Raw genomic sequence first — 11824 nt, forward strand, 5'->3', positions numbered from 1 at the left:
TGTGTGTGTGTGTGTGTGTGTGTGTGTCTGTGTATGTGTGTATATGGCTTTCTTTTTTATTTTTTTCTTCTTTCATTTTTTTCCCTGTACACGTAGAATTATCTAATGTGTATTGTTCGTCTCTCTCTCTGTCTTTCTCTTTTTAAAAAAAATTTAATTTCAACGTTTTTTTTTTTTAATAAAACTAAAATTTCCAAAACTTTAATCTCAATCTTAAACGTTCCAGGAGGACCTCTACGTCACATCCGCCGTTTCCCTCCGGAAGTACAGTTAATTTTTATTCACAGGGAAAAAAACAGCTGTTGTTGAGAAAGAAAACATCAAAGTGAGTTTCATTGCCGGATGTCTCGGCTTTATCTTTTCGCAGACATCAGTGCAGTGCGGTGTGCTCTCTCCGCCGCCTGCTCTGTGTGTCCGCCTGCTGTTTTTACGGACTTGATCAGCGAGTCTTGTGTCGCTCATTTGTTGCGAGTTGGCTGCTGCTGCTAACGTTAGCTCACATCACTGTGGACTTCAGGTTAGCAACACTAGCCGCCGCTAGCTAGCTAACTGACCGTTTCTGACTGTCTGCACAACTCCTGCTGACAACTATCTCTGTTTACTGTCAGATAAGCAGTCAGATAATGTCTGTAGATGGTGCACAAGTGAGTAAATGTAGATCGGACATTGTGTGACTCGCTCGCCACCTAGTTTAACTGCGATTTATCACTGTTTGTGTTCATCGTTAGCCTTGCTGTTTGTTAGGAGAACCGGGTAACAGTTAATGCATTTGGAAATTTTTTTGCGTTAATACAAATTTAACACTAGTGGTGATTTACTTATTGAATATGGACACAGATCGTTTTTGTGTATCTTCACTTTTTCACATTTCCCTCATTTTATGCACCTAAAATGAAAAGAGAAACTGCAGGATGCCTGGAAAAATGTGCTTATTCAGGGTTATTCCATTACATAGTAATTTTAGGGTAAAACTGCAAATTGTCTGTTGTCCTTGCTTCATCATGCTCACTGTAATATTTATTTTTGTCCCATGTTTTTAACAGAATGCCAGCTCCAAAGAGAGGATCATCTCCTCATGATCCTCAGCCCAAGATGAGGAAGTTGGATGAGGACGGGGATTCTCTGCCGTCCAAAACTGCACCAGCTACCAATAATAACTCCCTTAAAACAGGAAATACGCAAGATAACACAGCAGCTCCACGGACTAAGATAAAACTGTCTGCTTCAGTTGAAGGGGGGAATAAACCAGCCAATTCATCCAAACAGAGTTCCCCTCCAAAAGACTCCAGCAGAACCATTTCTGACCCACCTGTCAAAAAAGCCAAGCTCCTGAAAGCCACAAGTGCCTCCTGCGGAGAAGCTCCCTCACAGAAAGCTAACTCCAAAGCCTCCCTGAAGCGGGCAGCCTCCACAGAGTCTGAGGATGAGTTGAGTAGTGATGAAAGTAAGACTGACCTCTTCAGAGAGAGGGATGATGGCGACAAGGCCCGCTGCATCAGAAAATATTCAAATAAAGTGAAAGCTAAGCGCAAGGCTGAAGAATTAACGTCTGACCCACAGGAGATTAGCCAAGGGTCGCCGTCCGCAGCTGGAGACCCCGTTCAGATGGACCACAATTACGGCAGATTTTCAGATTCAAGTGTGGAGGCTGATCAGGATGAGAGAAAAGAATCTGCACAGTCGGAAGGACAGAGACGAGACGTTTCAGTTAATGCAGCACAAGCAGAGTCAAAGGAAACTTTAGTTTCTATACGAGAGAGTGCAAACGCGAGTGTTGAGTCTGCAGCTGATGAAAGTAAACATGAGGAATTTAAAAATGTGGACAGCAGAAAGCTCATAGATAATGAAGCACGAGAGTCATGTAGAGAAATATTAGATTCTGTCACTGCAGCTGCTGCAGGGTCGCCTTGCATTGTATCCGAAAATGAAAAGAAGGACGTTGCCATCGAAAGCCAAAAGGATGATAATGAAAAACTTGTGACATCAGAGCAAACATTATATTCTGGTGCTGAAGAGGCAAATCCTGGCTGTGAAGGTGAAGCACAGGTGGAAGAAAGGACGGTTTGCAAAAGTCAGACAGATGTGAGCAGTGGAACAGAAACAGCGGAGGCTGCAGAGTCTGTTTCTGAGGAGGTAAAGCTGGATGTGACTTTTAAAAGTAAGGAAGGAGAGCATAAAGTGCAGGAAGTGTTTGAAGCAGCCAGTGTCTCTGCAGACCTCAGTGATGTAGAAGATAAAGCACTGTCAAATGCAACAAACTCTGCTCCACAAAAAGTCCTGGTAGGAGGTAGTAATCCAGAGACTGAGGAAACTCTAACAAAGTCCAGTCCAGAGACTCAAACAGACCTCAGTGTCAAAATTCAAGTCACTTTCAAAGAGGAGACAAAATCTGAGGATCGAGTGAGCCATGAAGTGCCACTTACCATCTCCAACTCATGTGACGGCGTGAGCAAAATAGACAGAAAGTCTGAAGAAAAGCTCGAGGAAAGGAAGGGAGTGGAGTTTGTGTCGACGCAGACTGATGCTGGTCCTCGGTCTTTTGCTGAGCTACAGCTGAACCAGGAGGCGATGGACAAGACGACTGACAGCTGTACCGAAATGCTTACACCAGATTGTGAGGTTGTTCCTGAGCAAAGTGAGGTGCTTTCCGATTATGTCACAGTCTCAGAGGGTGGGATGGACGTGGAGACTGGAATAACATCAGAGAAGACTGACTCAGCACCAAAAGAGGATAAACAAAACCCCGGGGACCACAAAGGTGATGAACACACTACAGAAATACCTGTTAAAGTCAAAGAAGATGCAAGTGAAGAAAAAGAGATCAACTCTGATCTCGCCACTTCAACAACCGAGCAGGAGATTTCTAATCAAGTGGAATTACAAAACCAAAAGAGCCTGGATGTCAGTGAACGTGCCACAGACATATCAACAGATCATGTGATTAATTCTAAAATAATGGAAAATGAAGAAAACTTTGGACCTGAAAGACAAACTACAATGACATTGGAGATTTCTAATCCTGCATTTACAGTGGAAGTACAAAGCCAGGAGAAGCCGGCAGAAAGTGAGCGCACCGTTGACCTGTCTGATGAAGCACACGAACTTCCAAATTGTCCGAACACGAAACATGAAGGCAGCACTGATGCTGAGAATCAAATGAAAATGGACATGCAGACTGCAACAACATCAGGGGAAAGTTTTAATGTTGCTTCTACAGTGAAAATACAAAGCCAGGAAGTCAGTGAACCAACCACGGACATATCTTCTAAACTTCACGATGATCATACGGTTGAAAATATGGAAAATGGAAACAAGTTGGACTTTGAATCTCAGTCTGTACATGAGAGTCAAATCGAAATGGAAATTCAGGCTACATCAACACCAGAGGTTTCAAATCCAGCTGCTTTAGTGGAAATGCAGAAACACCAAATAGAAGTGGACATGCAGACTACAACATCGGAGGAGATATCTAATGGTGCACCCACAGTTCAAATACAGTGTCAGAATAGACTAACTGAAGTGCAAATGGAGACTGTAGCGACAGTAGAGATCTCAAACACGGCACCTACACTAGAAACACAACCCCAGAGGAGCCAAGAAGTCATTGAACCTGCAGCAGACGTATCCGAGAAAGTTCAAGAAGGTCTAATGATTGAGTCTCCTGAGAGTAATGGGAACGACAACAAGGTTATCACAGAGTGTGTCAGTGCAGCTGAGAGTCAAAGAGAAATGGATTTGCAGACAACACCAGAGGAGGCTTCTGATCTGACAACTACAGTAGACACACAAATCCAGAGAGGCCAGGAGGTCGGTGAACTCACTACAGACACTGAAGTACTAAAAGATTTTATTGTTGGCAACGCTGAGAGTGAAGGGGACAAGGTTATCGCAGAATGTGTGGACGCTACCGAGATCCAAACACAAATGGATGCCCAAACACCAGAGGAGATTTCTAATCCTCCATCTACAGTGGAAATACAAAGCGGGGAGGCCAGTGAACTCGACACAGAAGTTCAAAAAGATCAAATGACTGAAAGTTGTGAGAGTGAAGAAAATGAAGACAAAGTTGCTGCTGAATGTGTTGATGTTGCAGAGGTTAAAATAAATATGGAAACTCCTGCAGAACAAGAGGAGATTTCTGAAAACCATGGGATGGAAGAAGTCAATGAACCCGCCACAGCCTTATCAAATGAAACTCCCAAACCTCTTCCTATGGTGGACAGTAGGGATAATGAATACATGCAGACGGAGCCCAGTGCTGGGGAGATCCAAGGGGATATGAATGTAATAAGTGGATCAATAGGAAGGGTAGATTCTGCTTTAGAAGAGGAAACAGGGAGGCAAGCGATTAATGAGGTCAAAGAAGAGGCCGCAGTCATTTCCTCTGATAAATCTGGCAATATTGAAGGACAAGGAGAAGGAACTGGAAGCAGTGAACTAATAGTTTTTGTTTGTGGGCAACCAGATGATGCTGATTTTGTAATCCAGGCATCAGCAGAGCAGATTAAGACGGATAATCAGCCAGAGGTTCATGAAAACCAGATAGTGTATGAGCCCATCAGTAGTCCAGAGAGTATTGATGAAAGAGACATTCCTACAGTATCAGAAAACCATGAAGGTTTGTCTTTACTGGACATACAGAGCGCCCAGCAGATGGCGAGAGATTCGTCTACGATTGAAGAAAATAACCAACAGCTTGAAAATGAAGAAAGCGTAAAACAAATTTCAGTTTCAGGAAGCCAAGACGTTGAAATGGAAGCTGTCAGAGTGCCAGAGAGTTGTCTCCCTGCACAGTTGGAGCACATGAATGTGGACGTGAAGCAAGTTGCAGTGATCAGCTCCAGCGATGACATCAGCACGCCAGATGGCCTCTCAGAAGATGCAACAGAAAAAAGTGAAACTAATGGGTATCCAGACTGCGTCAGTGCCACAGAGTTTTCTGAGCAGGTGCAGGAGGACGTCAGAGTTCAGGAGGTCACAGACGTCACAGTGACAACAACTACGGCCGCAACTATAGTCGAAATACCAGACAGCACATCTGAGGAGTTTGTGATCTTAGAGCCAGTCCCTGACAGTGAAATTCACTTTGATATTGTCACTCAAGCAGCGGCTGAATCAGGTTTGTCAGCCTCGCTTTCAGAGCAGGTGAATCCAGACAGTGCTTTGGTAGGCGCAGAGGAAAATCAAAGGATTTTAAACGGTTCCCAACAAACTGTCTTCCCTGAGGCAGAAGTGCAGCAATGTCAAACAACTGATGAGATCAAAGTGACGAATTCAAGTGAGGTATTAAATCAGGAGATCATGCTGGGGAAGGAAGCTTCACCTGAGGAAGGCGTTGAAGATATTCAAAATTCTGACCACAGCCAGCAACCGTCATCTGACATGATGGAAGTTAATACTTCAGAGATCTCTCATCCTCACATCACAAATGAAGACTGTAATGCAGGGGTGATAGCTAACGCTGAGGCTAATCTGGACCTACAAGAAGTGCAGATTCTGGAGGATATAGAGATCGGACGTGAGATCGTAGTAGCGGAGGAAGAAAACGATGAAGATAGTGACATTATGATAATAGAAAAACCCCAGGAGACAACTGAGGCAACCCCTCCTAAGAAGTCTGAGCAAAAGGTTGAAGAGGAAAGTAAAGAAAACACTTGTGGGACCAGCTTGAAGCAAAACAGCTCAGCTGAAAAGACTGAGGAGGATAAAAAGGAACAGGAGCCAGAAAAACCCAAGAAACAAGAGATGAACACGCAGGCCAGAACCAAAGCTCGGCTGGCAGCTCTGGCAGAGCAAAAAGCTGCAGCTTCTAAAAGGACAGCCAACAGACAGCAGCTGAACCTGTTAGCTTTGTGTCAGGAGATCGCGGAGGACATCGCCACAGACAGCATGCTGTTGAAGAGGATAGAAGAAGAAAAACAAGCAGCAGCAGCAGCGGCAGCAGCGGCGGCGGCAGCAGCGGCGGCGGCGGCAGCAGCGGCGGCGGCAGCAGCGGCAGCGGCTGCAGGAGCAAAGAGTGAAGGAAACAATAAGGAAATTCCACCTGTTAACATGCAGGAGGCAGACGCTGGTAATGTTGCGACTCCTGCTGGGCCAGAAGGGAGCTCGGCGTCGGCGACCCCTGCTGAGGATGCACCTACAGCCCAGCCTCCGTCAAACGATTCAGCCGAGGCAAAGCCTGCTGCAGAGCCTCCAAAGAGGCGTTTCTTCGTCACACAGATTTCAGTGCCACTGAAGGCTCATGAGAAAAAGAAGCTAACTAGATATCAAAGATTAAGGCAGGTGGAGCTGCAGAGAGAGAAAATGTCTTGGGCACGTGTGAAGAAACTTAAGTCAGACCAAGCAAATCAGATGTTCTCGGACTTAGATTGGCAGACACCGATGTCCTCATTCTCAGTGACTCCTGTGACCACAGCCTCTCCACCTGCACCATCCAAAACACCTCTCCCAAGTCCTGCTCCAGCTAGTAAGCCCGCTACACCCAAGGCAGAAGCTTCTAAGATTGACACTCCGAAAGCTGAACCCAGTAAGACTGAACCCACTAAAACAGAAACCTCCAAAACAGAACCCACAAAACCTGAACCTGCGAAAGCTGAAGCCTCCAAAACTGAGACTCCTAATGCTGGAACCCGTAAATCTACAAGGCAAACTAAGGCTCAAGCTCCAAAAGAAACTCCTGCTCCGGGGCCTGCACCAAAAGTGACCAGATCAGCAGCCAAGAGGACCCTCCCAGCAGTACCCCCGCCCATGCCCAATGGACTTAATGCTCAAAAACCGAAGCCTGTTGAGTACAAGCCATACAGACCCAGGCCCAAGTATTCCTTTGATGACTTTGAGTTAGATGATGACCCATTACCAGTGGCTCCAACAAAACCTGGTCCTCAGTCGACGCCCACACAGCCGACACGACCTAACACTCAGCCACAATCTAAACCCGCAGTTCAGTCAAAACCCACAGTTTCGTCACATCTCGCCAACCAGGCAAAACTCAAAGCTCAGACCACACCTGCTGGACAGATTTCAGGTCAGTCGAAGCCAACCGTTGCTGCTGCAGCTCAGTTGAAGCCGGCAGGTCCTACAGCGCCACAGTTAAAGCCTGTTGCAACAACACCCCAGTCAAAGGCCACAGCTACAGCTTCTCCGAAAGCAGTTCCTCCAGCTAGACCTCAAATGAAGTCTCCTGTTTCGACAACACCTCAGTCAAAAGCCGTTTCAGCTGCAGCCCAGTTCAAGCCCACTGCTGCTGCTGCTGCCTCACCTCAGTTAAAGCCTGCTGGTGGTGGAAGTACAGCTCAACTCAAGCTGTCGACGGCGTCTGAGACAAAGCCTGCTGCTGCTGCTCCGAAGGCCGGTTCAGTGCCTCAGAAAACCTCAAATCCACCGTCATCGGAAGACAGCAAATGCAAGGTAACTCAGTCGTACTATAGTAGTCATACTCTATATACTATATAGTCATACTCATTTTTGGCTCTTTTTTTTACGTAGGATACAGCTGATCCCACCCACTCTGTTCTCTCTGAGGACAGCTCCAAAGTGTCTGATGACACACACAAGTGTGAAGAAAAGCCTGCAGGTGTGCATTTATTTGCAGTTTGCATGATTTATTCAAACATCTGTCATGTTTTGTCACATTACTTAATACAGTCGAGGAAAAAAACATCCTACTATGTTTACATTATCATATTAATGATCAAGGAGAATGCAGATTTGTTGATGTGTCACAGTTGTTATTATATGACAACGCAGAGCTGAAAGAGTTATTGTTTTTGATTTACAAACATTTACAAGTGTATAAGGCTCTTACCTTTTTTTACAGTCACTGATGCGGATCCTTCTCCGGAGAATCAGACCGAAACACTCAAGACAGCTGACAAGACATCGGAAAAACCTGAAAAGTAAGAAGTTTCTTTCAAGTAATTTGACATGTTTTTCCTCATAGCAACAGGGATCTGATGTAATGTGATGTGTGTTTGTATCACAGTGGAGAAGCGAAGCCACAGGATGGCAGGGCTCCGCTTTCTGAGGCTTGTCTGCAAAAAGAAGTGAAGAAACTAAAGGAGACTGACAAAGACAGCACCCAAACCATTATTGTGAGCATCAAACCGATTAATATAGATACATTTTTAATTATGGTAGAGAAATTGTAGAAGTTTAAAAAAAAAAAAAATATCGAAACAATTCTTTGATTAAAAAAATGTTATAAAATTACAATGTTTTCTGTCTAGAATTGCAGGACGTTATTTGATGTATGGAGTGATGTGTTGTTTTCTTTTTCTCTTAGGATGCAGGACAGAAGCATTTTGGAGCAGTGGCCTGCAATGTGTGCGGGATGCTCTACTCTGCTGCCAACCCTGAAGATGAATCCCAGCATTTACTCTTCCACAACCAGTTCGTCAGCGCTGTCAAATATGTGGTGAGAGGAAGTTTCCTTAAATTACACATCTTATTATTTGTCTTCCCTTCTGTCTCATAATATTGACTCATCGGGGAATACAAAGATGCATCCATGCACAGCGTTCTTTTCCGAAAATACGCTGAGTGAGTATCACAGTGTGTTGAGGAAATTTGCATTTACAAGATAACTAATGACAGGAAAGAATTGCAAGTGTGTGGCAGATACTGCAGGTATAAGTGTGACTCAGTATCAGCTATGGAGAACTTTTTATTGATTTTATAATGAAGTATTCATGTTTTCAGTGTGTAGGATATAGGAAGTTACTGTTTTATCAAATGAAGATTATGAATGCATTATCAGGACGATGAAAACACTGATAGTTTGCACCCCTGTTCTCCCCTCTTTTTTTCAGGGATGGAAAAAAGAGAGGATTCTGGGAGAGTATCCTGATGGCAAGATCATTCTAGTCCTGCCAGATGATCCCAAATATGCTCTGAAGAAGGTATAGTTTGTTTACAGTGGATTATATGCATGATGGCATGATGCTGCAGGCATGATGCTGCAGGCATGATGCTGCAGGCATGATGCTGCAGGGGGCAAGCATGATGCTGCAGGCGCTACAAGAGGTGTTATTGCATAGCATAACTCTTCAAAAGTATATCACTATCACCTCCAGAAATCCCACATAAGTGGCAGCTCCCATTATTTCTCACATATTTCTTTCCATTATTGCTCACATTACACGACTTCATCGCCTTCCATTGAAAAAAAAAACAACCTAGTGCAGTGGCTGCAATAAAAAAAAAAGCTGCTAATGTTATTGCAACAGGAGAAGTCACATAATCACTCAGTGGAAACGCAGTCACCTCGCAATTGTGTTGTTGTGTGTTGACATTTTTGAGAATATTGCTTAAGTTTTACGCAAATCTGTAATGGAAAAAAGCCTATTGTTACTATGTGTTTCTCAGGTGGAGGAGATCAGGGAGATGGTGGACAATGACCTCGGCTTCCAGCAGGTGGAGACCAAGTGTCCCTCTAAGACCAAAACCTTCCTCTTCATCACCAACGACAAGAAAGTGGGTGGATGCCTTATTGCCGAGCACATACAAGAGGTAAAAAACTGCAGTCTTCGGGAAACATTTCCATGTTTATTATGTAAAAAATCAAGAACAACAAACAGCAGTAGTTTAAGTATACTGAGCATATTGGCATATTGAATGCTCGCAGGGATACAGGGTGATTGAGGAGCCGATACCGGAGGGTTCAGAGGGAGAAAAGTTGATGTTTGAGCGCCAGAGAGCTTGGTGCTGCTCCACAACACCGGAGCCGGCCATCTGCGGGATCAGCCGAATCTGGGTCGTCAACATGATGAGACGCCAGGGCATCGCCTCACGCATGCTCGAATGCCTCAGGTCAGTGCGTCCTCAAAACCACGAGATTTGATTTTATATCACCTCAAAACAAATGGCCATAATTAAAACTCGTTTTGTTTTGCTTGCACAGGAACAACTTCATATACGGTTCATACCTGAGCAAAGACGAGATCGCTTTCTCCGACCCCACTCCTGATGGAAAACTCTTTGCCACGCATTATTTTGGCACCTCTCAGTTTTTGGTTTATAACTTTGTGAGTGCAACACGCTCGGCCCCGCCCAAAACTGACGCAGTATGACAGTAACAATGGATTAAACAGAGACGCCCACTGGCCAACAGGACGCATCATCACAAAGTGGTCATGCAGATTCTGTATGTGCAAAACAATTTTTAAAAAAACAACTGTAAATTACTCCTTGAAGAGGACACACATTGGTTTAAATCTCAGGATGAAAACAACATAGTGTTGTTGAAAAATGTTATTAATTCACCCTTTAATCCCTCCCTGAATAGTATTTTGAAAAAAAAAGTATTTTCGTTATACATTTTTAACAATTGGTTTTATTAGAAGTTTACATGCATGACCCGACAGCAATAGGAAACAAAGAGCATTTCATTGTTTTTTTTAATTCCTTAGAAGCGTAAGGCTGCATTAAATGAAATGATTATTTTAGAGTTTTGTCCTCATTTTGTTGAAAGGGGTAGATTTTTTTGAAATGGAGATTTATGGAGTGTTTATCCTTTAACAGTGTATTACGTACAGTAGATGTCAGTCAGCACGCTCCAGGCTGCTTCTCCAAACTGGGGACGCTCCGACTGCCATCTACTGTTTGTAACTGACTTTAAATAAGTACTCTATACAGCCCCACTTCAAAAAGTGCAAACTGTCCCTTTAAGTGTTTCTAACTTACACAATGTAGTAAACTGAGTGTACATTGAGGAGTTTTCATGTTCATCTCTTCACAGTTAAAAGTGATGCCGCCGTCGTCTCAAGTTGCGGTTTAGGCCGCATCGATAAAAGGTCACAATTTCTATCGGGCGGTTAAAAATCAGTCCCCCGGACTTCACCGTCATGTTTTATTGTAACATTTCAAAGTAGATGATTTAAGCGGAGGGACTCATATCAACGATCTGGTTGAAGAGACGTGGGTTGGAACTGTAGCTTGGGCATTAACTGTGTGCTCTGATTTTCGGAGGTCACCTTGCCTGATAGTTTTCCAAGCTGAGCCATAAACTGTTCACCATTTAGCAGGGCATTGTAGCCTTTACTGTATGAGTGACGTTTTCTAATTTCACAGAGGCTGTCTATTGCTTTGTTTGTGCCTGAATGAATAACGTGTGACTTACGATTTGTTTTTGTTTTTTTATGGCTTTTTATTGATTTAGCGTAGAGTATCATCCTCCTATTCCTTAGTAACAACAAATTAAAATGTATATCAAATTATCATGTAGACTTATGCATACTATAACAACACTTCTAATGGATGAGCAAGGTCTTGAGGCTCAGGTATTAAAATGGTATTTGAGTGATGGTAAATGTCATCCGGGTTCTGCCTTTATGAGTGCAAACAGGAATATCTGCTCAGTGATCAACGCGAGGGGTTTAGACGAACCTCTGCCCCTCTCAACACAGATTTACAGCATCATCGTACTCCATCCCTTATTTTCTTCTTCCTTCTCGTTAAAGCTTTTAGAAAGATGTGTCGTGTAAGAAAAAGAAATTTGATTTATACGAAGCTGTTATGTAAATATTTATTTAAATAATAAACGATTTAAAACATTTTTGCTTTCTTGGTTTTCGTGGAAAAAACTGCAGGTGAGTGTGCTACTGTTCTCATATCTCCTATTGACCCTCTTCAGTCTTACATTGTTGTATTGATCACTAATGCCATCTAGTGGGCGTTGTTGTAAACTGATATTTAAGGTGACACTGCGAGTGAAAACTTGTCATGTGCTGGTCAGTTTTTAGATTTTAACTATTTTCTTTTCTTAACACGTCTTCTTTCAGAATATTGGAAAGAAAAAGTCCAAAATACTCATTAAGGTGTATTATTT

The 11824-nt window shown here is 43.5% G+C and overlaps 1 protein-coding gene across 1 annotated transcript; it reads left to right on the top strand.

The window, feature by feature from the left end:
* Positions 1 to 483: 483 nt before the first annotated feature.
* LOC121960473 (protein MLP1 homolog) lies at positions 484 to 11525 on the top strand. The gene is made up of 10 exons (XM_042510186.1): positions 484 to 517; positions 1044 to 7407; positions 7486 to 7573; positions 7817 to 7895; positions 7982 to 8090; positions 8282 to 8413; positions 8808 to 8897; positions 9364 to 9507; positions 9623 to 9807; positions 9899 to 11525. The coding sequence occupies exons 2-10, from the start codon at positions 1045 to 1047 to the stop codon at positions 10065 to 10067; spliced, it is 7359 nt and encodes a 2452-aa protein (XP_042366120.1). The 5' UTR covers positions 484 to 517; position 1044; the 3' UTR covers positions 10068 to 11525.
* The last annotated feature ends 299 nt before the right edge of the window (positions 11526 to 11824 follow it).

The sequence above is a fragment of the Plectropomus leopardus genome, chromosome 21 (assembly GCF_008729295.1).
Source record: "Plectropomus leopardus isolate mb chromosome 21, YSFRI_Pleo_2.0, whole genome shotgun sequence".
Lineage (NCBI taxonomy): Eukaryota > Metazoa > Chordata > Actinopteri > Perciformes > Serranidae > Plectropomus > Plectropomus leopardus.